Source organism: Schistocerca piceifrons, chromosome 3, assembly GCF_021461385.2.
Source record: "Schistocerca piceifrons isolate TAMUIC-IGC-003096 chromosome 3, iqSchPice1.1, whole genome shotgun sequence".
NCBI lineage: Eukaryota > Metazoa > Arthropoda > Insecta > Orthoptera > Acrididae > Schistocerca > Schistocerca piceifrons.
In genome coordinates this window covers 842,905,651-842,919,284 of record NC_060140.1, presented here as the reverse complement: position 1 = coordinate 842,919,284, position 13,634 = coordinate 842,905,651, and the positions used below count along the sequence as shown (strand labels likewise).

Sequence of the window (13,634 nt, the reverse complement as noted above, 5' to 3'; positions counted from 1 at the left end):
ATCCACTGTGGCTTCCAGAATGAAAAGATCACCCCAGGAATGCCACGAAAACATTCCATAGACCATAACACATTCAGGGCATTTGCTTTAAGACATTTCACACAATATACATCAATGCCCATCTGTCTCATGGAGCATAAAATGTGATTCATCTGGAAAGGCCACATGTTGGAACTCAGTGGATGCACATGTCAATAGGACCGTTGCTATTCACAATATACATAAATGACCTTGTGGATGACATCGGAAGTTCACTGAGGCTTTTTGCGGATGATGCTGTGGTGTATCGAGAAGTTGTAACAATGGAAAATTGTACTGAAATGCAGGAGGATCTGCAGCGAATTGACACATGGTGCAGGGAATGGCAATTGAATCTCAATGTAGACAAGTGTAATGTGCTGTGAATACACAGAAAGATAGATCCTTTATCATTTAGCTACAAAATAGCAGGTCAGCAACTGGAAGCAGTTAATACCATAAATTATCTGGGAGTACGCATTAGGAGTGATTTAAAATGGAATGATCATATAATGTTGATCGTCGGTAAAGCAGATGCCAGACTGAGATTCATTGGAAGAATCCTAAGGAAATGCAATCCGAAAACAAAGGAAGTAGGTTACAGTACGCTTGTTCGCCCACTGCTTGAATACTGCTCAGCAGTGTGGAATCCGTACCAGACAGGGTTGATAGAAGATATAGATAAGATCCAACGGAGAGCAGCGCGCTTCATTACAGGATCATTTAGTAATCGCGAAAGCGTTACGGAGATGATAGATAAACTCCAGTGGAAGACTCTGCAGGAGAGACGCTCAGTAGCTCGGTACGGGCTTTTGTCAAAGTTTCGAGAACATACCTTCACCGAAGAGTCAAGCAGTATATTGCTCCCTCCTACGTATATCTCGCGAAGAGACCATGAGGATAAAATCAGAGAGATTAGAGCCCACACAGAGGCATACCGACAATCCTTCTTTCCACGAACAATACGAGAATGGAATAGAAGGGAGAACCGATAGAGGTACTCAAGGTACCCTCCGCCACACACCGTCAGGTGGCTTGCGGAGTATGGATGTAGATGTAGATGTAGATGCAGTTGCAGTAGTGGCATGCAAATTCCAGTCTTCATCCCCAATGGACAGCAGTCAGTATGGGCGCATGAACCAGGCACCTGCTGCAGAAACCCATATGTAGCAACGTTCATTGAATGGTCATTGAGGAGACACTGTTGGTAGCCCATTGGTTCATGTGGGTGGTTGTTTGCTCAACAGTTGCATGTCGATTCATCTGTACAAATCTCTGCAGCCATTGTTCACCCCTGTCATCTATATCCTATGTTGCACCACAGTTGCCTCGGCACTGGTTTCGAATAGTGTCATTTTGCCATGCATAGTATACTTTAACCACAACAATATGTTAACAGTTTACAAATTTAGCTGTTTCAGAAATGCTTCCATCCTTGGCCCGAGAGCCAATGATCATATTCTTTTGGATGTCAGATATAGTGCTCTGTTTCTACACAATGACAACGACTGCACTGTTTTCTGCGTTCCCCAGTTTGCTTTATGCTGTATACCTTCCACTGATAGTGCCTTACCTGTCGTCGGTGAGTCGTTATCGCATGTAGATGTTGAGCATATGGGGTGATCAGATTAATGTGACTGGATTGTGTATATTTCTTTTACAAAATTATTTCTGCATTTAATTATTATATTTATTTGAACTCATTTGCACAAAAATTTCAGGTGTACTGTTCAGACAGTCACAACTAAGAGGACTTTTAGATTCCAACCAAACAAGAAAATAGACCTAGTTTATTATTTTTAAATATCATTTCCATTGGCAAGTTATTACGTGTCAGATCTTCATTCTGAAAATTACAATTTTTAAAAAAGTGTGAAGTTTCATTTTTTGTCTTATTCTACAATACCAGATTATTCTGTGAATACATCTACATTACTTTTAACAAACTTATTTCCATTGGCAAGTTATTGCGTATCAGATCTTCATTCTGAAAATTACAATTTTTTAAAAAAAGTGTGAAGTGAAGTTTCATTTTCTGTATTGTTCTACAATACCAGATTATTCTGTGAATACATCTACATTACTTTTAACAAACTTAAGACATTTCTAATATGTAAACACTTGCAAGCGGTAATGTGCAGAGCTAATGGAGTCTCCACCATCATCAATAGTCATTATTGTAGATTAGTTTAGATTAAATATACTTTTTGTTCCATAGTATGTTTGTTGCATAGTGTGGAGATCATCCAGAGTGTGGAACAAACCAGAACAACAACCATGCACAATAAATATTTACAAAGAAAAATGAATATGTACCTTCCATAGATTCCAGGTGAAATGGTTCACGTGAATGTGGAATAAATAAAAAAATCTTAAAATGTATTTTTATTTAAATGGTAATATATAACTTTTACAAAACAAGTAAATGTTCTATACACTGAGCTGCATATGATAATCCTTAGGCTGTTGTAGCCATGCATCACCAAATGGCAAAATAATTTTACAGCACTTTCTTACAATGTTGTCATTACTGCACTGATACTTGCATTATTTGACTGAGCGAGGTGGCGCAGTGGTTAGCACACTGGACTTGCATTCGGGAGGTCGACGGTTCAATCCCGTCTCCGGCCATCCTGATTTAAGTTTTCCGTGACTTCCCTAAATCGCTTCAGGCAAATGCCGGGATGGTTCCTTTGAAAGGGCACAGCCGATTTCCTTCCGCATCCTTCCCTCACCCGAGCTTGCACTCCGTTTCTAATGACCTCGTTGTCGACAGGACAGTTGTCGACGGGACGTTAAACTCTAATCTCCTCCTCCTCCTCCTCCTTGCATTATTTGATATTACCAGTAATATATACAAATCAGTTGGTTCTACCAAAAAATTCGTCAATGGAGTAGAAGGAGTTGACCACCAACAAATCATTTACGTTCCTCTTAGACCAAACTTTATCAGTATTTAAACTTTTTATGGCAGCTAGCAAATTATTGAAAATGTGTGTGTCGGACCAACTGAGAATCATGCTCCTCTCTCTAACGATTCTAGTTCAACTGTCTACTACTGTCACAATTAATACTAAGAAAATGCAGTATTACTTTTCTCATTTTGTAAATTTAACTGCTACTCCACATCTCAGAATGAGTAGTACTGTGAAGGTTCTTGTAGTTGACTGCTCAAGGACAGCTCACACTGGAATGTGCTTACAATGTCACACCTTGGACTGTGTCACTCTTTTTCACAGGTAATTTTGGTGCTGAAGCAACAAGACACAAAGGAATTAAAGACATTAGCTGCCAGCGGGCATTAATTTTATACCAGTGGGGCAAGTTGAAAATTTGTGCCAAACCGGGATTCGAATCTGGCTCTCCTGCTTACCAGGCAGATGCGCTGACCACTATGCCATATGGACACAGTGGTCAGCAAAAGCACGAGGACTGCCCTAGCACCCCTCCCAGCAGACCCAAATTCTCAACTTATACCACACACTACTGATGTAGAGCCCCTGCTCATCAGCCTCATTGCTCATGGCATCTCACCACCTTGAAAGCAAGAGATCGGAGTTTGAATACCAGTCCGGCACAAATTTTCAACTTGTTTCACTCATATAAAATCAATGCCCACTGGCAGCTAATGTCTTTAATTCCATTGTATCTTGATTCATAGTGATTTCAGAATCAAAATAGTGTCTGTTCTTTGGGATATACCTGAAAGAACAGACAACACATATATAAGGCAACAAACTATAAGAGGTCACAGACCCATGGTCTGCAAGTATGTTCTGCAAATGTCTTCATTTAATTTCTCTTTATCTAATTTTTTTCTTGTTTGGTAAAATCCTTCATACCTTTCTCCTACACCCAACAGAATAAGTTAACTCCTCAGTATACATTAACATTCACAGCATATTTTCTTCAGAAGCCACACTGCACACATTATTTCTCGTTTTTGAAGATGGTAATATGTTTTGCAAACTGTTAACCTATCAGACAGTTATAGAAATCACATGTGAATATAAGATGACAGAAATGCTGGCTTTCAGCATCAGACATTCCAAGATGTGGCAAAGAGAAGAGGAGGTTGAAGGGAATGGGACTGTACAAGGATCAATTAACAAAGCAACAAATATCACAGCTGGTTGGAGATTTGGTGGAGAAAAGAGGTCACAATGAGAGAGAAATAAATACTATTGCTTATTATGCAATTGTTTTTCTTTTCTCCTATTTTTTATTCTAACATTATCTGTGAATTAAGGTCATTGCTTTATTTCAGTGGCACCAGAAATACTTATTATACTCAGAATTTAAATGAAGCTGACCATCTTGTCCAGTAACAAAAGCTTGTCCTCTGTTTCCCCAGACTGAAAATGAAATGGGTGTTATAAATCGTGAAATTTCGCTATTGGAAGAAGCTCTAGCTGATAAAACAGGTCCATCAAAGTTGGCAGAGTCACGTCTCGAGATACGTCTGTGGCGGCCACGTGCAGAACTTTTGTATGATGATGCCCAACAGACAATAAAAAATGAACTACTCCAGCTCCAACTGTCTCGACAAAAGCTCACACAGCAGATTGCTGATGCAAAGTAAGGAATTCATGACTACTCTTTTTCCTTTCTAATACTGTTCGAGAGTTCTGTGCATACATTTTAGCAAGAAATTTTATAAGCTATGTCTAGTTTTATTTTTCATGCAATAAAATAAATTTTGAAAGTTTAATCAAATGACATTAAAAAAAATTTAACCCTAAAGTGCAGTCAGTAGTCTGGATCACAATTTTAAATAAACAATTTAGGATGAATTCAGGATCATCAATGAGCACATCTCTTACACTACTGTGAACACCATGGCCTTTAAGTTCTTATTTCTGACAATGTTCATACCACCATTTCGAAATATATTATGTATCACCTAATAATTGGAAATAATATTGATAATAGTTTAAAATATTTGTACAGAGAGAGGAGTGTCTACTACATAACAAATTTAAGAAATATGGTCTAGTTTTAGTGGTCAAAAAATTTCAACATAACATGATCTGTAAAAAAATAAGAGGTAGAACAATAAATAATACTGATGCAGCAAAACCACCGATTCTTTTAAGGATCAGACACCCATGTATCAAACAGCTTCAAATGTGTCTGATTACTTTACAAATGAGTTGCTGTGACAAATACTTGACATTATGCATTTAAGCGAGAAAAAGATTAGAAGAGGTTTGAAATTGTTCTTGAAGTTTGTTGGAAGTCATGAGATACTGACATTATGAAAAACTGTAACAATACAGTCAGCACAATTTGTGCTCCATTTCAAACAAAAAGTGAACTACGTGGGGGTTGACAGTGATAAAAGGTTTCATAAAAGTTTGAAACTGATTGTAAAGTTCGTTGGAAGTTGCAAAGCGCTCTCATTCTCAAATACTGGGTGACTGAAGTCCGTGTCATTGCGTGGCATCAGTTGTGCTGTCTCAAGACACACACACGATTTTTATCTGTAATACTTGCCTTATTGTGTTAAACTTTTAAGATAAATGATGTTAGACTATGTCTATTCTTCCAGAGCAACATACAATGTTCTGCAGCAGCACAGTGCACGACTGGCCGCCGATATCGACTGCAAGAACCAAGCTCTGACTTTATTGAACCGCTGTTGTGACATACGGTCTGCATTGCACCCTGATGAGAGGTAGATTCATCCTGCTGCCTCCCACTTTGTGCTTAAGAATTATTCTTACAGTAATATACATACAACTTGTTCTTTGGTCTCGTCATGTTATTCATCAAAGAAGATTCCGTAACCAACTGAGATGTTAATTTTCATTTGTATACAATATTGATACTTTTTAGTAATAAAAGCATGTGGTTTACAGCTTACTTATGTTTCAGTAATTTTGGTACAGCATTTTTATAGAACTTTTGATGATTCATTCACACATGCATACACCTTTAAACATGTGGAACAAAACAAGAGATGCTGGGGCAGAAAAAAGTCAGCATCATTTATTGTTTCATTTGTACACTGTCCACTGTTAATGCTTGGTTGTTACGTGATATTAATCAACAGTATAAAAATGGATGGCTGTGTATGTATGTGTATGATCTACCAAAGCTGTGGAACATCAGGAGCAGTTTCAACCAAGCTTGGTACACGAATGTGACTTAGTATAAGGAAACAGTTACCAGGGGACTAAGACATCCCCTGGCATCCCTATTTGTGGGGTTGGGATGGGAAATTGGTAATATTGAAGTTTAACACTAGGAGCAGGCTACTACCTACAAGGACCGACAGGGCCAAATTGGTGCCATGTTTATTTTTGTTTATTTGATCATATTGTGAATGGAATGTAACACACATATATAGCTTTTGTTAATTTTTATTAATAAAATAAATGCATTATACACACACACACACACACACTCTCTCTCTCTCTCTCTCTCTCTCTCTCTCTCTCTCTCTCTCTCTCTCTCTCTCTCTCTCTCCTCCTCTCTCTCTCTCCACCGTAGTTCACTACTGTTTACTGCTGCACTTGTCATATCACACTCGTCTTCTCTTCTCAGATTTGCCACATACTGCTTTCTCACAACCTGAACAAACAGTAGCAGTATGGTTTCCTTTACATGAGGTACGGATTTTACACTTCTCTCTCTTAGTTGCCCTCTGTGGTCTGCCTTTAGTGTCTACATGATTCTGGTCTGGCTCTTTATTTCTTGGTGATACATACTGCGCTTGAAGCTCTTCACACAAATCAAAAATATGCTTCCGCCTGCTAAGTCGCATACCAGTCACTTCCTTATACAACACCCAGGAATTTATGGCAGCCAAATCAAGAATGTTGTAAAATACATGCATTGGCCAATGTCTTGTACCGGCTTTTGCAGAGCACATTCTTGTCATTTGATCGACAACATCGAACCCAAATTTTGTTTCATTGTAGAATTGCACTGTTACAGGAGTCTTCTTCTGACTATCAGACAGTGATACATGAGAGTGAAGTGAACTCAGTAACAAAACATTCTTATTTGTTTTCCCTTGATAAACTGTTGATGTTGTTCCCTCATCATTTTTATACACAATAGTCGAGTGGAGTGTTTGTTTTCTGGTCTTTGCAGCAGGAGGCACCTCCCTTCGATTACGGTTCAAAGTACCTACTAAAGTTGTGGATGCTGCCCTCAGACGGTGTGCAAGGCTTAGTGAAGTAAAGTGACTGTCAGTAGTGACATTCAAACTTTTGCCTAAGTATGGTCCCATGAGCCTAAGAACAACATTTTCACCTACGCCTTGGTCAGCTAGTCGAAGGGGATCAGCACTAGTGTATGGGAATCCATTCAGTATGTATTTACTAGAAACACCTACAAGTAACCAGAATTTTATGCCAAACTTATCTGACTTGCTTGCAATATATTGTGTGAATGGGCATCTTGTTTTAGACAGCAAAAGTTGTTCATCAACTGTAAGATAAGGTTCTGTTTTATAGCATGACACCCTGTTTTCTATGAAAGCATTCCAAGTATCTGAGACAAGAGCAAATTTGTCAGCCTTGAGGCGTTCAGATCTAGTGGACTTGGTGTCAAACCTCATATACTTCATTATTTCGATAACTTTGTTTTGTCCCATAGTTTGTCTGAAAAACAGAGGACGCCATACTGTTGACCATAGACTTTTGAGAGGAAAATACTTTGCCCCATACACTCCTCTTGCATACATTACGGCAACAAAAGCATCCAGTTCTTCAGTGTCTACTGTCCAGGAATCATCTTGTGTTCGATGACGAGCCTCAGCTTCAGTACAGTGCTTGATGTGACGCATCATGGAAGCACTGAAAATTAACTGCCAAGCACTAAGAAGTTTCCCACTTTGAATTTTCCTTTTAGTATATGATGTTGGTCCTGAGCTCTCCCGCAAAATGTTATGACTTTGTAGATGACCTGAAAACATATGAAAAAAGAACAGTATTTTTAGAATGTGTAATGTACTGATATTATTTGAGTATATCTGTTCTTGTAATTTTACAAACTAAAACTCTACACAAAGAGTAGAAATATTACTGACCTGCATTAGAACCCACTGGTACAATTTTACACACAGTCCCATCTTTTGCTGTTTCATTTTATTCAGTAGGTTGCCCAGTATCAGTTTTTGACTGACTTCCAGGGGAAGCAAATGTTGTCCGGGTTGTTGATCTTATAGAGCTAGAATTTGGAACATCAGAAGGCATGCTGGATGTAGAAGCTTCATTTTCCCCTAAATTTAGCGGAAAACTGTCCTGGGCTGTGTTTACATCATCACATTCGTTGCACGAATCACATTCTTCATTTGCACATACTGGAACTACTACACTTTCTTCATTGTACTGATCACTGTCGGAAAACTCAAATTCTTCACCTGAACTTTTATCTTCTATTTTTCTCAGTTCTGCTAGTGTTTCAGCGTCTGTTAGCCGCTTCTTGTATCCGTAGCTCATGACTGCAGGGACGACTCTCAGATACCGTCACAACAGACAAGAACTGAAATCCTTGCGTCAACTAACCAACAATCAGCGCTGGATTGAATGACATAGTTGTCGCATATTTGAACAACAAAGGGACAACAGTTGATGTGATTTGATATGCAGTATTGCAAAGAAGTAGCCTCTAAATAAAGAGAAATGTCGGAGGAGCTAAATTGGCCCCGCTGTCCTTCTAGATGGTAAGCTTCATATTTCTCAACCTAATAAAAATAGGACACTCCAAAACATGTTGATTAATATTTCATATGACTGATGAAAAGTCACAAAATATCAAGTTAGTCAAACTTACAATTTGCTCAGAAAACAAGTGAAAAGATCGAAAAGGGGCCTATTTGGCCCCTTGGTCCTGCTAGTGTTAACTCTGGAACAACTAAAGCAATTTCAACCAAACTTGGTACATATATGACTTACTGTGTGGAAAAAAAATTACCATTGGGATAAAACACTTTAAGCAGCATTAGGGCTGGGATGCAGACGTGAAGGGGGCAATGTCTATAAATAATGTAAACTGAATTCTATTACTAACAAATCTACAGGTTTTTTTTCTGTTTGCTAGGCTGACTGGCGACAGTCCAGATGAAATTGAATTTTTAGGAGTGGGATGGCTGAGAAAGGTGTGACAAAGTTTAACTTTGCAATGCTTGGAGCATTTTGAACCAAACTATACATATATAGCTTACTACTAGGAAAATATACGCTGCGCTAAGACACCTGCAGCATGGCTAGTAGTTGGGGGAGGGGGATGGGTTTGGGAAGGAAGTGACATAGAAAATTTTGTGGCGGTGTTCGTAGCGACAAACACTTTGGCTGTAGAAATGGCTTACGAAGTCACCGCCACACTTTTAATAGCGGGCCGACCGGTCCGCTGGAACAGTAAACAGAAAGATGAAACCCCAAACACTCTGATTAAATAAAAGTCGGTACTTATCTTTATTGGTGAAGATACAGAAACACAATAGTGAACTCGGTGTCTACAGAAATCTGTCTAGTTCGAGTCAGAGCGGCTAGGTCAGCGTCGGCTGACGACAAACAACAACTCTGCTGCGATGAACACACAACTGACTAGCTAGTACACAATTCGGTGGCGAGTATACAACTGAGCGGCGAATACAGAACTGTCCTAGCGCTCGCGACTCCAGCGCTTAAGAAGCCAGAAGCCAGCGGTGGCGCGCGCAGACTTGCGGCGATTTCCTGTATCGCTGGCGCTGCTTATGCGGACGGCGTCCGAACTTTGATGCTGCCAACCTTTGGGCAGCGGGCTCGGGTGGCATTACTGGCTAGGATACAACAGAAAAAATAATTGAAAACATTCAATATTAGTTGTAGACTCATAATTTTTCATGATAAATGTATAGCTTTTAACTATTGCCACTTATGCAATTAAATAAACATGTCTCTTCTGCATAACCCAATTATGTCACTATGATCATTAACATAGTGCAGCTTTGTCATACCTTTAGCTGGATACAGGACAAGTGGGTCATTGGTGGCATCTGCAACCTTCAACAATTTTTGTTGTAGCGTTAACTACAAAGTTAAATGATTATTGAGCACATACAGGTATGAGGAAAAATGTAAATAAGGGGTGTTTTTCTGGGGTCCAGCCCACTAGTCACTTATAGGGTGCCTGAGGGATGCTGCGTTCTCGGAATGCTATACAACAATTCAATCAAATAACATTAGTAGTTTTATTTCAATGAAGCAGACTGACAACATTTAACTATGAAATAACAATGGTGTCACAAGCATTGGGTGAGATACAACATACATCTGAGTCCTTTGCTATATATAATGTTCATGCAAGTTTGACACACAGTTTGTGGATCACTAATAACTGCTACCATAGCACACTCAGCTAGGCCGTGCTAATACTCTGCAAATACTGCCCACTAATGTCCGGCCGAGGCTGGCAGGAGCAGCACTTATATTGTCTTCTTGCAGAGGTCGCTCCTGTTGTGGCATGGTCCTCATCAGCAGGCTATTGGCTGACATCAGCTCACCGCCTTCTCTGGTCTTGTGTTCTTCCTCTTTGTTCTGGTGCTTGTGGTTATGCTAGAACAGTTTTGATGTACATATACAGACTGAAATGAATAATGAAAGTTTGTACCACATCCGAGATTTAAACCTGGGTCTCCTGCTCACCAGACAGATGCGCTAACCACTATGTCACCCTGGCACAGTGACTTTGCATGGCTGTACAGACTACTGTAGCACTCCTCCTTTCTCAATCCAAATTCCCATTCACTCCTCAGCTCATTCAGTATTCCCCCTAAACTTGAACAGCACTGCAGAGGCTCTCCAACTGTAATGAACAGTACCTCAGCATCGAACAAAATGGGGAATTCTGCATGAAACCCAGGCATTAATCAAATAAAACTATATGGTTCCAGAGATCTTTTAATGTCTCAAACATCTATGATGTATATATTTAGACTGAAGTGACGAATGAAAATTCGTACCTAGGCTGGTATTCAAACTTGGGTCTCCCGTTTGTAAGGCAGACGCGCTAACCACTACACCACCATAGGACAGTGGATTTGCAGAACTGCACAGACTACCCTAGTGTGCCTCCCTCCTCAATCCAAGTTCCCATCCATGCCTCAGCCAACTTGGTGTTCCCCCTAAACTCGAACAGCATCACAGAGGGTTGCCAGGGTGGCTTAGTGGTTAGTGCATTTGTCTAGGGAGCAGGAGACTGAGTGAATCCCATCCTTGGTACAAAATCTCATTTGACACTTCACTCTGCACATATACATCATAGATTTTTGAGACTTGAATAGGACTGTGGAACCATATAGTTTCATTTCAGCCTGGGTGTCAGGCAAGATCCCCCTTTTGGTTTGATGCTAATGTGCTATTCCAATACAGTTGAAGATGCTCTGAAATTCTGTTCGAGTGGGGAACATCGCATGGGCTGAGATGGGAATGGGAAGTCAGACTGAAGAGGGAGGCATGCAGTGTAGTCCATGCAGTTGTGAAAAACCAATGTGCCAGGGTGGTGTAGTGGTTAGTGCATCTGCCTAGTGATCAGGTAAGCCGCATTCAAATCCTGAGCTTGGTACAAATTTTAATTCATTGCTTCAGTCTGCATATGTACATCATAGATGTTTGAGACTTGAAAAGGTCTCTAGAACCATGTTCTTTCATTTGCGGCTAAGTCCTAACCATGATTAAACTATGTTCAATAAGTAACTAGAAGCACTGGTTAATTAGCAAAGATATGCTTAAAATCTTACAAAATAGACATCACCGGTACATATACCGGAGCTACTTGGGAAACAAGCTGGGTTCTGTAAAGGAAGAGTGATCAGAGATCATAAGTCCAACAGCAATGGATTGTGACTAAGGCAAGAGAATTTCAGAAATATGTTTATGGATTATGCAATAAAGCATTTCACTGTGTCAACCACAGTAAACTATGGCAAGTACTCAAAAGCATTTGAGTACCAGATCACCTCATTTACATCATATGGAATTTATACTCTGACCCAGGCACCACAGTGAAAATCCATATATGGATCAAATAGGTGGGTCAAGATTCAGAAAGGAGTATGGTAAGGTGTTACTCAGAAATGTGTGAGTAACAGATCGCCTTATTTACCACATATGGAATTTATACTCTGACCAAGAAGCCACAATGAAAAACCATATATGGAGTAACTAAGTGGGTCAAGATTCAGAAACGAGTTTCGCAAGGTTGCATACTGTCACTTTATTTATTCAGTCCGTATGCAAAGCACATTATGAGAAATGTCAGGTTAGATTAAGGAGAAACTGGGCTTAAAATAGCTGGGATATAAATATAACCAAGTGCAAGAGAAGAAGTGTTACAGATCCTCTGATGGAAGGTGAAAGAATCAAATGCAAAGGCTGGTCTAATGCTGAACATCAAGAAAATGAAAATTATGGCAACTACCCCTATCGCTTCATGGCATATGAGAGGAGAAACAATGGAGGTAGTTTCTATGTTCAGTTATCTTGGCTCTCAGATTTCTGTTGCTAACAATGACTGTAGCCACAAAATCAATAGGTACTTGTTACTTGGCTGAAAGGCAATGTCCAACCTTGACAATATTTTAAGGAGCAGAAACACAGCTTTAACAAAGATTCGTATAGTAAGGGCTAGTGTTCCAGTTGTGATGTACAGAAATGAAATCTGGATGATAAGAAAGGATGAACAGCATAGAAAGACACCTTTAAATTGTGGCATTGGAAGAAATTCCTTAGAGTCCCATGGACTGAAAAGAGAATGAAAAGATCAGTATTACCTCAAATGAAAGCAAACTGCTCCTTGGAAGGTCTGATACTCAAACGGAAACTGACCTATTTTGGACACACTATGAGAAGACATGTGCTGGAAAAGACGTTAATGCTGGGGAAGATCAAAGGCACGAGGAGAAGAGGGCAGTAGAGAATGAAATGGGTGAATAGCATCATAGGAGTAATGGATTTCAACCCGGAAAGTCTGCAGAATAAAGTCCAGGCCAGAGGAAATTGGTGTTCTTTAGTTTATGGGAGCACAGAGTCAGAATTGCACTTTCTTCTTTCACCTTCTGTAAGAGGATCTTTAACTTTTCCTCACTTCCTGCCATCAGTATGGCATCAACTGATATCTAAGGTTATTTATATTTATTCAGCTATTTTAATTCTAGTTTCTTCTTCATCTAACCTGACATTCCTCACAATGTGCTCTGCATAAAGATTGAATAAATAAGGTGACAGTATGCAGCCTTGCCATACTGCTGTCTGAATCTTGACCCACTTAATTGATCCATATATGGTTTTCATTGTGGCTTCTTGGTCAGAGGATAAATTCCATATGAGGTAAATGAGGTGATCTGGTACTCGCAAGCTTTTGAGCACTTCCCAATGTTTATTGTGATCATCACAGTCAAAGGCTTTAACATAATCCATAAAGCAGAGACACAAATCTTTGTGGAACTCTCTTGCCTTCTCCATAATCCATTGGATGTTGGCAGTTTGATCTCTGGTCACTCTTCCTTTACAAAACCCAGACTGATTTTGAGGTAGCTCTGGTCTATATACCAGCGATGTCTATTTTGTAAGATCTTAAGCATGTCTTTGCTAATTAACCAGTGCTTCCAGTTACTTATTGAC

At 39.6% G+C, this 13,634-nt stretch overlaps 2 protein-coding genes across 2 annotated transcripts in view; one reads left to right on the top strand and one right to left on the bottom strand.

Annotated features, from left to right (window-relative positions):
• Positions 1 to 5,699, top strand: part of LOC124789111 (tektin-2) — a 51,531-nt gene extending 45,832 nt beyond the window's left edge. The window contains exons 6-7 of the mRNA XM_047256398.1: positions 4,373 to 4,596; positions 5,570 to 5,699. Coding sequence (XP_047112354.1) covers positions 4,373 to 4,596; positions 5,570 to 5,699 — 354 coding nt within the window. The remainder of the gene's footprint in view (positions 1 to 4,372; positions 4,597 to 5,569) is intronic.
• An 805-nt stretch (positions 5,700 to 6,504) lies between these two features.
• LOC124789760 (piggyBac transposable element-derived protein 4-like) lies at positions 6,505 to 9,317 on the bottom strand. The gene is made up of 2 exons (XM_047257215.1): positions 8,060 to 9,317; positions 6,505 to 7,935 (listed from the first exon to the last, which is right to left on the bottom strand). The coding sequence occupies exon 2, from the start codon at positions 7,817 to 7,819 to the stop codon at positions 6,545 to 6,547; it is 1,275 nt and encodes a 424-aa protein (XP_047113171.1). The 5' UTR covers positions 7,820 to 7,935; positions 8,060 to 9,317; the 3' UTR covers positions 6,505 to 6,544.
• Between the last annotated feature and the right edge of the window lie 4,317 nt (positions 9,318 to 13,634).